This window comes from Natrix helvetica (genome assembly GCF_964273705.1).
Source record: "Natrix helvetica genome assembly, chromosome: 5".
NCBI classification, from domain to species: Eukaryota; Metazoa; Chordata; class Lepidosauria; order Squamata; family Natricidae; genus Natrix; species Natrix helvetica.
The window spans coordinates 34,309,700-34,324,819 of NC_138551.1; the positions used below are offsets into that span (position 1 = coordinate 34,309,700).

Genomic DNA, 15,120 nt, shown 5'->3' on the forward strand with positions numbered 1-15,120 from the left:
AGTGAAAAGAAGGACAATGTCATCTTTGGAAGCCATATTAACACGGAGTTTCATTGGAGTTGGGATTTTCACGAACGCTGACTGACTAGGGGTGACATGATAGCAGTATTCCAATATTTGAGGGGTTGTCACAAAGAAGGGGGGGTCATTTTTCAAAGCACTTGAAGGCAAAACAAGGAACAATTTATAGAAACTAATCAAGGAGAAGAGTAATCTATAACTAAGGAGAAATTTCCTAACAATGAGAACAATTAACCAGTGGAACAGCTTGCCTTCAGAAGTAATATCCTCACTGGAGGCTTTTAAGAAGAGACTGGACATCCATTTTTCTGGAATGCTATAGGATCTCCTGCTTCAGAAGAGGTTGGACTAGAAGACTGCCAATGTCCCTTCCAACTCGGTTATTCTGCATGTTTTTATATAATTAAACTGGACATTAAACTATATTGGACAGTATTATTTAATTTTGAATGAGGATTTTATATAGATATTTATAATAAACAGGTGAATTATTTTTCTACCTTACATAAAGTCAAGAACTTAGAAACTTCCAAATGGGATATTTTATTAAGGATAGACATATCAGTAGCAAATGTGCTAACTAAAATATTGGCACATATAATTAATGGAATGGAAAACAAAAAGATACTGAAGGAAACCCACACACATTTTTTTCTGTATAAATAATTCAAGTCTTGAAACTATAACTATTTTAAAATTATAATACCAAGCACCTACATCAATAGGAAAATATTACATATAAAGTTTTTTGAAGTTGTTAAGGTAGAAAATAGTCATTTTGCATTGTTTCAGATCATTTAGCTGTATTTTTATTTGTTCAAAGTAGAAAAACAATTTTCCTATTGTAAGAGTAATGACCCCATCTTTACAAATATTTTCTAGAAAATTATATTAGATAACAAAAAGACCCTTTATAGTGCAAATAATCAGGGTCCTTTTGAACAATACTGCTTTATCATTCCGTCTATGGTAAATAACATAGCAGCATTCTCAAGACGAAAAGATTTTGTTGATGATACTTCTGATAAAATTACATTTTTGTTGAACTGGTCCTCTTATCCATTTTAAATTAATATATCAAACAAAACTATTACAGAGTATTCCTATTTTTGAGCCACTCAGGAAGAATCAGCATTTTAACACTACAAAAAAAACATTACACATTTTAATACATTTATGAAAGAACAAGGGATTCAGTATGCTGGAAATTTGTAATTCACAGTGTGACTGTCATATGTCAGGAAGTTAACACCACTGCCTGGCAAATACATTTCTTGGTAAATTTAATGCTACTCAGGTTTATAGAAATACTCATCAGAAAAAAATATTTCATAAGCATAAGATGTAAGACTCCTCCCCCTATTTTTTTTAAGGATAGATCTTCAGAGGACTTTAGAACTAAAATCTGACAAAGAAATGTTTGCTCTATCAATGAAATTGTGGGTCAGAAATATTAGTAATTTGATTAAAAGAAAAGTACATAACAGCTTTATAGCAAATGAAACCAAGAATTAATGAGTTTTCATTATCCCAGTCTTACTATTCGACATTAATTTGGAAAGTGGGGGATTCTTAACTTTCTTTGATAATAGTAGCTGATTACATTTACCATTTCCTGGAAGTTCTCATTTTATCTTCTTAGAATGCTATACCCATTGTGTCATTTCAGGTACTGTATGAAAATAACAACAACAGCTTTCTCCATAAAGTACATGCGTATTAGTAATCACTGCTGATAATGGTGATATAAAATAAAAGGTGGCTGCCACCTCCTGGCAATCAAATAAAGTCGGAATAAAGCAAAAAACAAACATCAAGACATGAAATGTGAACAAATGGAGAACAAAATGCAATTTAAATGAAATATTAAATGAAAATGTATGGAATAATCTAACAAAGATTTTCTCAGGCAGCTCTAATAGCCTATTTTAAGGCAGCCTCTATCTTTATTCAAATCTTGTGATCAGATTTTTTCCCTAGAAAGGTAAACAAGGTTTTCAGCTTGCAAAATATATATTTATATATATAAATCCATACTTTTCAAAATGTTTAATTAGGAAAAATACTCATCTAATCAGACTGACTTCCAGAACCAGCTGACTTATTTCTCCTTCTTCGGAGCTGTAATTGCAGTTGAAGCTTGTTAGTGAAGAAGAACTGCTTCCACCCAATTTCTTGTGCCAGGGACTTCATTTCTGGTGTGATGGTGCCCAATAAATCTTGCACAACCATTTCCCATAGTTTGTCAGAGTTGCATAACTATTTGTAAAACAAATAAAATGTATGAGCAGATTAAAAATAAATTTATTTTATGAAAAGCACATAAATATTAGGATCTGATTCCATTGGGCTATTTGAGCTCCAGTATTTACAAATGTTTTCTACAAATGAAAGAGACAACTGCATAATAATGTTCATATCTATAATTTATAGTACCTGGTATCACCTTGAGTATCAACTCTACATTTTAAAAATAATTCAAATACTACTTAGGAACCATCCTTTATTTCAGTTACTTATTACAATGATCCATTTTGAATCTGATGTTGCTGCTCCAGCTGGGCCTGTGCTTCAGGATTGTCAACTTCAGGACCCAATAAGTCAGCATTCATTTGGGGCTGATCAACCACAGGGTTCTCCTCTTCCAGTGTAACAGTCTGATGTCAAGGCACAACTCCCAAGCTTCAGGTTTAGACCAGGGGTGAGTTCTGGCAGTCACTACTGCTGGTTTGCTCGTAGGTGCGTGCATGTGCAGTGCAATAAAAATTGCTCTGTGCATGTGCAGAAGCAAAAAACAAGATGGTCTACAGCACTGCCCAGAGAATCAGTTTGGGGGCATGGCAGGCCTTCCAGCCACCCACCCCAGCCCCCAAACCACTACCGGTTCGGCCAAACTGGTCCAAACCTGTAGGAACCCACCACTGGTTTAGACATCTATAGAGGCAAGCAGAGCAATTCTCCTCAATGAGACTCCTTATTAAACAAAGGGTGGGGTATGAGTGATTTCAGCCAACTGTTAGCACACATATGTAGGTAGCTTCTTTCGCTGCAGATTTTTGCTGGAGATAACTATTTAGCTTTCTAACTCTCTTGCTTTTGACCCTTTGGCTGTCCACCTCATTTGGCTTTCTGTGACTCATGAAACATATTTGGATGAAGGTCTTGCTTCTTGGACTGTACCAGCATTTTTCAGGCAAATGTATTTTACTAGGCATTTGAGTTACATTCCTATTTGCTGTTACCTGTTTTAACTGTAGTAAATATTTCAGATTTGCAAGTGTGTGCCAGCAACCTTGAAAGAAAAAAAATTCCAAACTCTTCCTGATTGACCTGGGCTGCTCTTATACAGAAAAAACAGGAATTAGGCAAGAACAGAAATCTGTGACCTTTAATATATTATTAGATTCCTATCCCATGGAGTATGGGCAATGGTCATGAAGAATGGAGGTTCAATAACATTCACAAATTCCTTACAAATGAATTTGGAGTTTGGCCGACTGTGATTGAGAAACTAGATATGCTTCCAGAAATTACAATATAAAACATCCAACAATTTACTTGAATGTAGATTGTTCTACTTTAATTGGATCATCAAGCATAAGCATATATTTTTATGCAGAAAATAAAAGCAGAATGGCAAGTTTAACTATGGTTGTTTGTATCATAGATTAAATAACTTTGATTTGCCTTTTTTATATGAACTTTAGATAACATGTTTTAAAAAAGAAAATTCTTTATCAAATTTCTCTTTATGTCACTGCAATACTCTGATAGTACATACCTGATTTCTAATCACTTATGTTATCAAATAATGATTAAAAATATCTGAAAACATATAAATCCTATATCTGTTTACCCAAGGATAAACCTTATTAAGACTCAGTGGTGTTTGATAGATAAATGTAGGATTACTTTGTAAAACCTTTTTTCTTGACCTTTGTCAATATTCACATTTTTAAATGTTTTTTTAAAGTAACAAACCGTACTTATAATCAAAATTAAACTCTGTTAAAAATGCAACTCCATTACTTTTCATTTTGTATTTGGTTTAAGCTCCCTCTACTGGCACTTTAATAATTTTAAAATTTGGAGACAATAGAAATTGGAAATCTCTTTATTATAATAACGAGGGATGGAAATCATTCCTGGTTAACTTGCCAGATGAAATGCAGATGTACAATATATTATTAATAATAGTATGACAGTGTAACAAAGTTCAATTTGTTAAACCAAATGGTTATATATAATATCAGGAAGAAAACATTGAGCTATGCAATCCAATTAAAAAAGTACAGTCTCCTTGAATCGCATTTGACTTCTAGTGCCTTCCTATAAAAGGGCTCTACCATTACCTCTTCCAGGATGCTTTTCAACTTCCCAATCTAGACTACAACCCTTGCAGTTCTGCTGATGACTTATCAAAATACTAACCAAACATGAAGTCAGTTTATTGGATGCATTTTGAATAGTATAGCTACCCACATTAAGTCACTTATGCTGCTAATATAAATATTAGCTATTCAAAAAAAGAGAAAATATTGATACTATACACATTGTACAGAGGACAGCCTTCCATAATTAGCTTAGCAATTTGAGATTCTACTGTAAGACTTTAATAGAGAAATCAAAGTACCATAGATCTTTAGAAATGAGGTACTGATGCAAAAGTAGATCTAAAGGCTCACACATTTCAAGTTCATTTTTACCGTTTCAAGTCTGTGTGATACTTGGGAAAGCCTTGCAATGTCTTCAAGATCCAAGTAAGAAATGATGTACAGAAGCAATGTATCTGGCAGTCGCACCAGGAAATCAAAATCACCTCTACACAGATTGAAGATATGCTCCAGAGTGCTTGCTCCAAACACAATGGCTATTTGAACTGCAATTTTAGAAAATATAATTAAGTCAGAGAAACTTAAATAGAATTAACAGATATTAAACAGGTTTATTGTTTACAATTTAGACATGGAAACATTGTTGAAAGCCCACTTGAGCTGTTGAACTCGTTTGAGATATTCAATATTACAACAGACTTCCTCAACCTCATCCTGAAATGAGCTGGGATGATTAATTCCATAGTTCTCAGCAAGACGAAGAAACCCACCATGCAACAAGAGTTAGGGCTGCATAAAGCATTTGAAAAGGACATATTGTAATATGCATTGCACAAGTGAAGCATCTGTCCTTAAAGTTTTTACCATTTTTATTTCAAAATGCAATTTTATCCATACTCATGCAGGTAATAAGGATGTGCGAGTAGCAGAGCTCATCCTGTAAGGGACCCTGTCCATTTTTTTGGAGACTACATGCTCACAAAATTTAGATCATTTTGCAAGATATGACCCAGGCTATCTTATCCAATTCTGGCCACAGGATACCTGAGCAACCCCCAGCACACCATTTAGCCAACATCTTGGTGGTTTGTAGTAATGTCTTGATGCTTGCCCATTTTCAAAAGGGTACATATCACATTAAACACAGCTGCTAGATGATATTTCAGTAGGTAATAAATGCAGAATTTTATTTCTTCACTGCTCTTATAGTCGCACTGGAGATATAAATCTGAGTTTGTATTTATGTTCAGTCTTAGTCCCTACTTGTTTTGCACCACTGATACTCCTGGTTTCTCTTCAATTTTTTAATATTACATAACTCCTTGGTGAATGTAGGAATTTCCTGGGGTTGACAGACAGGCAGAAGTTGTTTGATAGGAATTGCATTTAGCATACTTATCACCTCTGAGTTTCGGAGCCTGATCAAGTATATAACTAAACTATTTGCCAGTTCAATGGCGAAATCTGAATGATTTCCTCTAGGAATCTATTCAGATCCATAAGGTATATTGGATAGCATCCAAATGTGTGTTCCATCTATAGAGTATAGACAGTATATATAGTGCCAACAAGCCCCCAATTACAATTTCATTTTACATTTTTAAATCTGTTTTTATAAATAACTCAATGCAGCAAACCCAGCTAATACTCCTCCTTACTGCTACAGTATTTTCTCCACAACAATAATCCTGTGAAGTAGGTTGGTCTGAGAGAGAATGACTGGCCCAAAGTCATTGGCTTTCAGGGCAGGGACTAGAACTCAGAGTCTTCTGGTTTCTAGTCTGGTGCTTTAGCTACTACACCAAATTGGCCTTTTTATGATGTATGACCCTCCATTTGTTTATATTATTACACTTTCCAAGATGATTATGCAAAAGTAACTGATAGTGTATTTACACATTTTGTAGAAAACTAAGAGATTAATTCCATTTCATAAACTATAATAAGATACAACATAGAGATGGATTCAGACAGGGACGTGCGGTCAGGGGAGGCAGAGCCTCACCGCTCTCATCATGAAAAGAAAAGAGAAAAGGGAAAAGGCACATGTGGTCCCATTCCCCGCCTTCATGTTGACTCAGGAAGGCGGGGAATGGGACCACATGTGGAGGAGGCTGCGGCTGCCTCAGCCTCCTGCACACGTAGTCCCATTTCCTGCCTTCCTAATGACGTCACCAGCCTCACCAGCCATAAACCTCACCACACGTCACTGGATTCAGATATTGTCTTTCTGCTAATGGAATCTTACCAACAAAGCACTTCTACTAAAATAGCTTCATTCCTGTGTGGATGGAACTGTTATTTAAATATTTCTTATTGACAATACTGAATGAATTCAAATTTCAAACACGTGCCTGCACACATGCACGCGCAGAGATATTATAGAAGTTCTGATGTGTATACAATGATGCATCTCCACAAAATCATATCTAGTACAACATTATTTTAAATAGCATGGCAGTGCTTTCCAATTAATTGGAAAACTTCATTATTTGTATTACATTTGATTATTTTTCATGGTTGATGTTCATTTATCATTACAAACATTTAAAAACTATTATCAGTTCTCCACTATTTAAAATGTTTATTCCACAACCATTTTGCTATAAGCAATACCTTACACAATGTTTTTCAGGGAAAACTAATGACTGGCATACAATGATTTGACAAATTTAATTTTGCTTTATCTTTTCTTGAGATTATTTTTTTTTAATGACAGCATGTCTGTGAATGCCTCCTGACTTACAATGAAACTAAGCACGGATTGCTTAAAAATGACTAATGTAGTATTTGCCTATTAGCATCTTTTTGGAAATTAGCCCTTCAGAATATCTCTCCATCTTCTTTTACTTTAACCCAATTGTAGTTACGTAGTGTCTGCCTTCTTGGAAAAAAAATAAAGACCTTGAGGCTCTTCACTGAATTCTGTCACCATATCTTTGTCTAAATATAAGGTCTGCAGAATTACCAATATTGTTGCCTAAGCTTTAAAAGTTGATTTTTGTCTATCATAATCAACTTTTCACTATATACAGTAACTCATTGGGTAAAATAACAAATCTCTTTTTATTATGAAATACATATTGATATGAAAATTGGAATGTGACTGAGGTAGGACCAAAAGAGATTTAACTTTATCCAAAATCAAGAAAATAACTAACATCGTTTATATATTTCTCATATGTTGTTTAAAACAGAATACTGAAGTCTAAGTTTCTGTATATAATGTGATTTGAAATGTATATTTTATTTTTCTTCTTTGTGAATGTAACTTTTTGAGGGAATAGGGATGAAATATACACTAATAATATTGCATGAATTTATATTATTAGATTGTAATTATTTATGCACTTGTTATTTTGTGGCTTGCTTACTGTATACAGTAATGTCCAGGGTTGTAGTTAGAGTTTAAGCCAATTCACTTGCTGTGACTGACTGCTACAGTAATAAACAAACAAACAAACAAAAAGTATTTTTTTCTGTAATTTAGTTCATGACTGGGAAAAATTCACCAAGCTTCCTGAATAATAGATCTAATTTTCCAAAACAACTCCATTGATTCATCTAAATTTATGCAGATTTTTATCAACTGTAAGTAAATGAGATGTTACACATTTCAAGAGTATTTTAGGGAATACAGATTCATATTTTGAAGCAAGATAAATTAGGATGAATATGCAGCACTTCAGCTTTCATCCCAAAAATGGTTTTGGAGTATGGGGATATGAAGATTGCAATTCAAAAAGATGAGATTTTTCTTGGGATTGCAATTCTTGGAAAAAATTGCAGATAATTGTTTACACACAGCACATACTAAAGCAACTTTTTAGAATCAAATTTAAAGCCCTATATACTGTAGTACACTACAAATTTATGACAAATTCACATTTGTCATAGAAATAAAATTGTGTTCTATTACTGGAAAGCCTAGTTTATATATAATTATTAAAGATGGGAGTTATCACATTTCTTCAAATATGCATTTTCTTCAGACTAGTACACTCATTGAGCTATGACTAAATTCATAGTATTCTACTTTGGAGGGAGGGATCATCCAAGAAATCTTCATGAGATTCTTTGAGTTCTCCAGGCCTTGCTTCACGGAATTCACTCCGAAGAGAAATTTTCCACCACCTGAAAATCACCTATGAATGGAGAATAGTGACAAGTATTTAGATAAATTATTTACATAGCTGCTTTAGTGATTAAAGAGATGGACTGGGAATGGGGAGGCTCAGATTAGGCGAAGATGACTTGGGGCCAGCTACTTCTTTCAGTCCTAATCAGCATCAGGCTGAATGGCAACCTTACTGAACATTTCCTGCTACATTGTATCATGTATTGATAAGCTTCACTACAAAAACAAGGCAAGTCCATGCAAAAAGCAGAGCCTGCACATTAAATAGGACATTTAGAATATTAATATTTATGTAAAATAATTCAGGGTGGACATTAATAAATATATTGGAATGTAAAGTCCCCAATTGGCTTCCTTCTGGGAAAGCACATAAATGTACTAGTAATCTTAGATATTATTGCAGAAATAACTATGTTTGCACATCACACCAATGGTTCATTTATTAATGATTTACTCATTCCAATTTTGCAGATTCACACAATACAGTAAACTACAAAATAACCACGGATTTCCATTGAGCCAAAATATGATAGGGTTATTTGTGACCCAGTCATACAAATATAGGATTAATTTAGCCACGGAGGTGCTTGCATCAAAAAAGAGAACCCTTCATATAATGTCAGGATGAATACCTGAGAGGCCCAGATTCCACAACTATTGGATACATGTGGACCTGGGATTGTCCAACTTTAATTTTACCAACGGACTTAAATAATGATAAAATATTTTGGGGAAGTTCAATATTAAAAGTAGCTTTTCATGTGCTGTTTAGGAAAAGAACATTGGTCTTACCTGAACGTGTCTTTTCTGGGGAAGAGAGGGAGTGGTCACATGTGGGTATTCTCAAAGCCTGATTGGTCCAAAGATTGAGAATAAACTTCTTAAATACTCCTGCCTTCCTTTCCTGCCCAGTTTCCTCGAAGGCGAACAACAGAACTGGAACAAAACAACAACACAACACAAAGCCCCGGGAACCACACGGCCTCCCCTTGGCCCCAATAACCCCAAAACAGGGCGGATTGTGACCACTCCCTCTCTTCCCCAGAAAAGACACGTTCAGGTAAGACCAATGTTCTTTTTCCAGTGGAAGAGGGAGTGGTCACGTGTGGGACATACCAAAGCCCAGTCCCAAGGGAGGGAACAAAAATGCAACCACAAGCTATGGCCCAAGGGGAGTATCCGCTACCACCCTCTGTAGGACCCTCTGACCAAAAGAAGCATCCGCCGAAGTGAACGAATCCAGACGATAATGACTGATGAAGGGGGTTGGAGACGCCCAAGTGGCGGCCCGGCAAATGTCTTCAAAAGGAGCCCTAGTGGCCCATGCCGCCGTGGTTGCGGCACTCCTAGTAGAATGGGCCGTTATTCCTGACAGAACGGGGCACCCTGCTGCCCCATAGGCCTCCCCGATGGCCTGCCGCAGCCAACGGCCAATGGTAGCTGAGGACACCCTAGCCCCCAAAGTCCTAGGTTGGAAGGAGACAAACAAGGCCTCCGATCGACGAATCTCCGCTGTCCGTCGGAGATAAATACGCAAAGCCCGACGAACATCAAAACGGTGCCAGAGCCTCTCTCTATCATTAGATGGCCCCGGACAAAAGTTGGGCAGGACAACTTCCTGTGCCTTGTGAAAAGGAGTGTTCACCTTTGGGAGGAAGGTAGGGTCGAGTCAAAGAACCACCCTATCCTGGTGAAAATGGCAAAGATCATCCTTGGATGACAGAGTGCCCAGCTCCGAGATATGCCGGGCCGAGGTAATTGCCACTAGAAAGACCACCTTAAGGGACAAGAATCTCAGATGAACTGACCGGAGAGGCTCGAACGGGGCCCCCGTCAAGGCCCTGAGGACCAGGGGCAGATCCCATGTAGGGAACCTATGGATAGGGGGAGGCCGGAGATTAGCCGCCCCCTTAAGAAACCGCTTGAACAGGGCAACTTGAGAAAGGGAAGAAGACCCTACACCCCCCGTACTGAAGACACAGCTGCCACCTGACGACGCAATGTGTTATGTGAAGACCATTGTCTAGTCCTTTCTGCAAAAAGTCCAAGACGATGGGAATAGTGGTCCTAGCTGGTGAAATCTGACGTGGGGCGCACCACCTTATGAACGCATCCCAGGTCGAGTTGTAGACCCGGTTCGTCGAAGGCCGCCTGGAAGCTTCGATGGTATGGATGACTCCAGAGGACAAATTGGCCGCCCTCAGTAGTCTCCATTCAAAAGCCAGGCGGTCAGATGAAGCCACTGGGGTTCCGGGTGAACCAGGACCCCCTGGCGCAAGACCACTTCCTCCCGCGGAATCCTCCATGGGGGGGCTACCGACAGCTGAACAAGATCTGCGAACCAAGGCCTCCTGGGCCAAAAAGGGGCCACCACTATGACTAGTGCCTTCTCCACTACCACCTTCCTGAATGCCCCCGGGATGAGAGGAATTGGAGGAAAGGCGTAGAGCAGGCCCGCCGGCTACCCGCTCCTGAGGGCATCTGTGCCCTCCACCGTCCATGACTGAAAACGTGTGAAGAATTGGGGCAGTTGCGCATTTGTCGGAGAAGCAAAAAGGTCTACCAGGGGGGTGCCGAACCTCTCACAGATCCTCCGGAAAATGGTCGGATGGAGTTGCCATTCACCATTGTCCAGGGTCGCCCGACTCAGCCAATCCGCCTGGTGGTTGGAGAGGCCGGAGATGTGTTCTGACACCAAGGACAACAGGTGCCTCTTCGCCCAGGCACCCAGTCTCAGAGCCTCTAGCCAGAGGGCTCAAGAGTGAGTCCCCCCCCTGACGATTGATGTGGGCCTTGGTGGCCACATTGTCAGTCAGGAGAAGCACATGCCGACCCTCCACCGAGGTCCGGAAGTGCTGGAGAGCAAGGCGGGCAGCCTTCAGCTCCAACCAATTGATATTGTGCCGGAGATCTAAATTTGTCCATCTGCCCTGAGCCAAGCAAGAGCCCACCAGGGCCCCCCAACAGAACAAGCTCACATCTGTGGTGACGGTCACCCTGGCCGGCTCCCAGAAGGAGCAGCCCTGCTGAATGGCCGGTGAGGTCCACCACCTGAGGGACGCTTGGACCCCCGCCGGAAGGCGTAGAGTTCGAAGAGAGTTGCTTATCCGTCCCCTCTGGAATGGAATGAGCTCCCACTGAAAAGGCCGGAGGTGAAGCCTGGCCCATGGAACTATCCCTATGCAAGACACCATCTTGCCCAATAACTATGAAAACGTGAGGACAGAAACAAACCGATCTCTGCGGACCTTTCCTGCCAGCTATTGAAGACTGTTCCATCGGTCCTGGGACAGACGGACCACCCCTGCCACGGAGTTTATGATGGTCCTCAGGTGAAGAATGCGTGTGGTGGGGAAAAGCTGGCTCTTGGAAAAGTTGAAATACGAGGCCACGGCTGCAGACTTTATGGCCCAAGCCGTGGCATTAAAATTCTTCTGCAAAGTCAGTTCTGCCCGCTTATCTTTGGGCTTCAACTTATCCGCCGCATCCCCGGACACCACTGGGGAAGATAAGACTAGAGTAGCCACCGGGGTGTCAATGGAGGGCAGTTGAATGGCCTGAGCAAAAGTCTGCTCTACATTGTAGAAGCGGAGGTCATTACTCCCAGGGTTAGAAAAATTAGAGGGGCGGGACTCTGGTTGGTCAGGACCTCCATGAACAAGGGAGGGGCTGGAATCTCGTCGTTTGTGGCCGTGTTTGAAAACATGGCCATATCTGGATCCCTAGGTGGGGGAACCGTGGGATCCCCTGTCCTCACCTTGGTGGTCTTCCCCGCCTTGTTCAGGAGAACCTTGAACATGGCCGGAGGAAAAAGACCCGAGGAAGAAGGAGGATCCGGCTGGGTTGCATCCTCGTCTTCCGAGAACCCCATATCCTGGAGATTCTCTTCCCCCATGGCAGAAGTCTTGCTAACCATGGAAGGAGATGATGCCCTATACTGATGACAACCCGCTCCCCCTTGAGATCTAGCTGAGTGTGAGCTCCTGTCTCGTTGGGCAATGCCCCTAGAAATGGCTGCAGAAATAAGTCTTTTATTGTCCTCAGGGAGATGTTCCAAATCCTCCCTGTCCCTATAAGCATTGCCAGAATCCTGGGGTGTCAACCTGTGTGAGGTATAATGTACCCTGGATGTCCCTTCCAAAGGGTCTGCCCGATCCCCCCTTGCCAAACCTGGAGAGACCGAAGGAGAGGGGGAGGGAGACACCCTCCGCCTGGAATACCTGCGGACCTGGCAGGAGAAACAGAAGGGGAGGAAGGGCTGAATCCCCGAGGCGAGGATTGCTCAGAAGGTGGCCTGATAGGAGATCGTGACCTGCTGGCAGCATCAGGCCCTGCAGACCTGGCCTGCCTCTCGGCTCTCGCAAATGTCTTTTCCAGGGCCCTATGCCTCCTGGCCTCCTCCCTGGTGGAGGTTCTAGAGGGATGCTGAGCTGCCACTGGCTTTACTGGGGGATCCCCGGGTTGAGACCCCTGCCCCCGGACTTCTTCCCCCCTCACCGGGCCCTTAGCCTGGGCCTGGGGAATTTCTGAGCCCTCCTCCATAGCCCCACTCATGTGTCCCGATGTGTGGAGGCAGAAGAAGATAGGCCACTGTAGGCCCTTCCAGAACCTGGGCCTGGGTTGCATGCCTCGGCCTAGGCCTCCCAAGTGGCCCTGCAGGCCGATCAAGGCCGCGTGCACGTGGCGCTATCCAAAAAGGCCACCGGGACCCGCGCGAGGCAAAAGGAGGCTGAAATTGTGCGTCTCGGCTCTCCTGGCCTCTTGCGGCAGCAGAAACAGCCTGGCCGGCGCTGGGGGGCTCGCGGCAGGGCTGTGCGCACTTCCCCCTTTGCTCCACTCACTCACGCTCAAAAAACTTTATTACGAAGCGAGCAGCTGCCGCCTGAATCAAGCGACGGCTTCTCCGGCAGCTCGTGTGCACCTCGTGGTGCCGACGCTACCTTTTCTAGCCTCCAGGAGCGATTGCTGATTGCAGCTGCCTGAGAGCTGGCACCCCCGCGGTCCCAGGGATCGGGCTAAGGCTCCGCGCCCACGGATGGGAGGATGGACGCCCCACAGGGCCCTCCCCAACCGCCCCGAGACAGAAGAACTGTCCCTTGGGCCACAGCTGCAAATTTAGAATTTTGTATAATTTAAAATGCTCAATTAGCCAAATTCGAAAACAAGATTGAATAAAAAACAAGTAATTTCAAATTATTTCCTACCTAACTCAATTCTCAACAGTGCCTGGACCAAGAGACCGAGAGGAAATTGGGCAGGAAAGGAAGGCAGGAGTATTTAAGAAGTTTACTCTCAGTCTTTGGACCAATCAGGCTTTGAGAATACCCAGACGTGACCACTCCCTCTCTTCCAGTGGAAAATTTGAGCTTAAAAACACTCTACAAAGAATCAATTGCATAGAAACTACTTGTATTTTGAAAAGCATCATATAAGAAATAATGTGAAAGAATACTAATAATACTTCCTTGCTAAAGATTTTATCTTTCTTAGCTACTGGATGGATAGAGAAGGTACTTTATTATAGAACACAAGATAAAATAATTATACTGATACACTTCAGAAATAAAGGTATTTCTTAAAGACGGACAGAAAAGATGTGCCATAGAAATAGGTTCAAAATAATGTGTGGGTCATGTGCTATCATACATAGTTCTGCTAATCTCATTGGTCTGTGGAATGCTGCACAGATGTAATATGCCTTTGCATTTTATGCTGTAATACAGTTTTACCTTCTTCTTTCAATAGAGTTTATTGTCAAATTAGGATTTCTGTTTCATAATGCTATTTGGCTACATCAATATTTTAATTAATAGCCAAACATTATATAAAGAACCAATCATGAGTTCCTAGTAAATAAGTAAATAAGCCCTTAAGAAGCAGAGGGAAGAAAAAATACCAGATGTGATTCTGCTTTTAAATTTAGTTTATTGACAGGATGCAAATTCAGTTTATTGACAGGATGCATTCAAATAAAAAAGGCCTTATTGATGTGTAGTATTACAACCATAAGGTAAAGGTAAGGTAAAACATATGTGTTAGTTGTTCCCAACTCTAGCGGGCAGTGCTCATCTCCGTTTCAAAGCCGAAGAACCAGCACTGTCTCCGTGGTCATGACTAAACAGCAAAGGCGCACGGAACATTGTTACCTTCCCACCAAAGGTGGTTCCTATTATTCTACTTGCATTTTTATGTGCTTTCGAACTGCTAGGTTGGCAGAATCTGGGAAAAGTAATGGGAGCTCACTCCATTACGCAACGCTAGGGATTAAAATGATATATTTACATATATTTACAACCAAACGTTTAGTTATATTATGATTAAATGTATCATAAATATGTTAGAAAGATATTCTATTTCTTTTTATCCATTTATTGACCTTTAAAAATATATTACTTTTAAGTCACAGATAATAGAAATACTAATACTTGGTATAGTATTACCAAGAATGTAAACACTTAAAATTGTGTGGGTTGAGAATCAGATTATATGCACATGTACAACATAGAATATTATACAAACTTTTCACTGTAACTATAATTGCACCTTATAATGCCAAATAACCAACCAGCTAATCTTAACCAAACTCAGATACAGATACAAATGTCAGATACAAGAAACTTGCACTAT

General features: G+C 40.5%; 1 protein-coding gene across 1 annotated transcript in view; it reads right to left on the reverse strand.

Annotated features, from left to right (window-relative positions):
* Positions 1-327: 327 nt before the first annotated feature.
* The window catches only part of FBXO36 (F-box protein 36), a 31,608-nt gene continuing 16,815 nt past the window's right edge, over positions 328-15,120 (reverse strand). The window contains exons 2-4 of the mRNA XM_081956357.1: positions 8,392-8,500; positions 4,728-4,900; positions 328-2,280 (exon numbers count right to left, since the gene is read on the reverse strand). Coding sequence (XP_081812483.1) covers positions 2,092-2,280; positions 4,728-4,900; positions 8,392-8,500 — 471 coding nt within the window. The 3' untranslated portion in view covers positions 328-2,091. The remainder of the gene's footprint in view (positions 2,281-4,727; positions 4,901-8,391; positions 8,501-15,120) is intronic.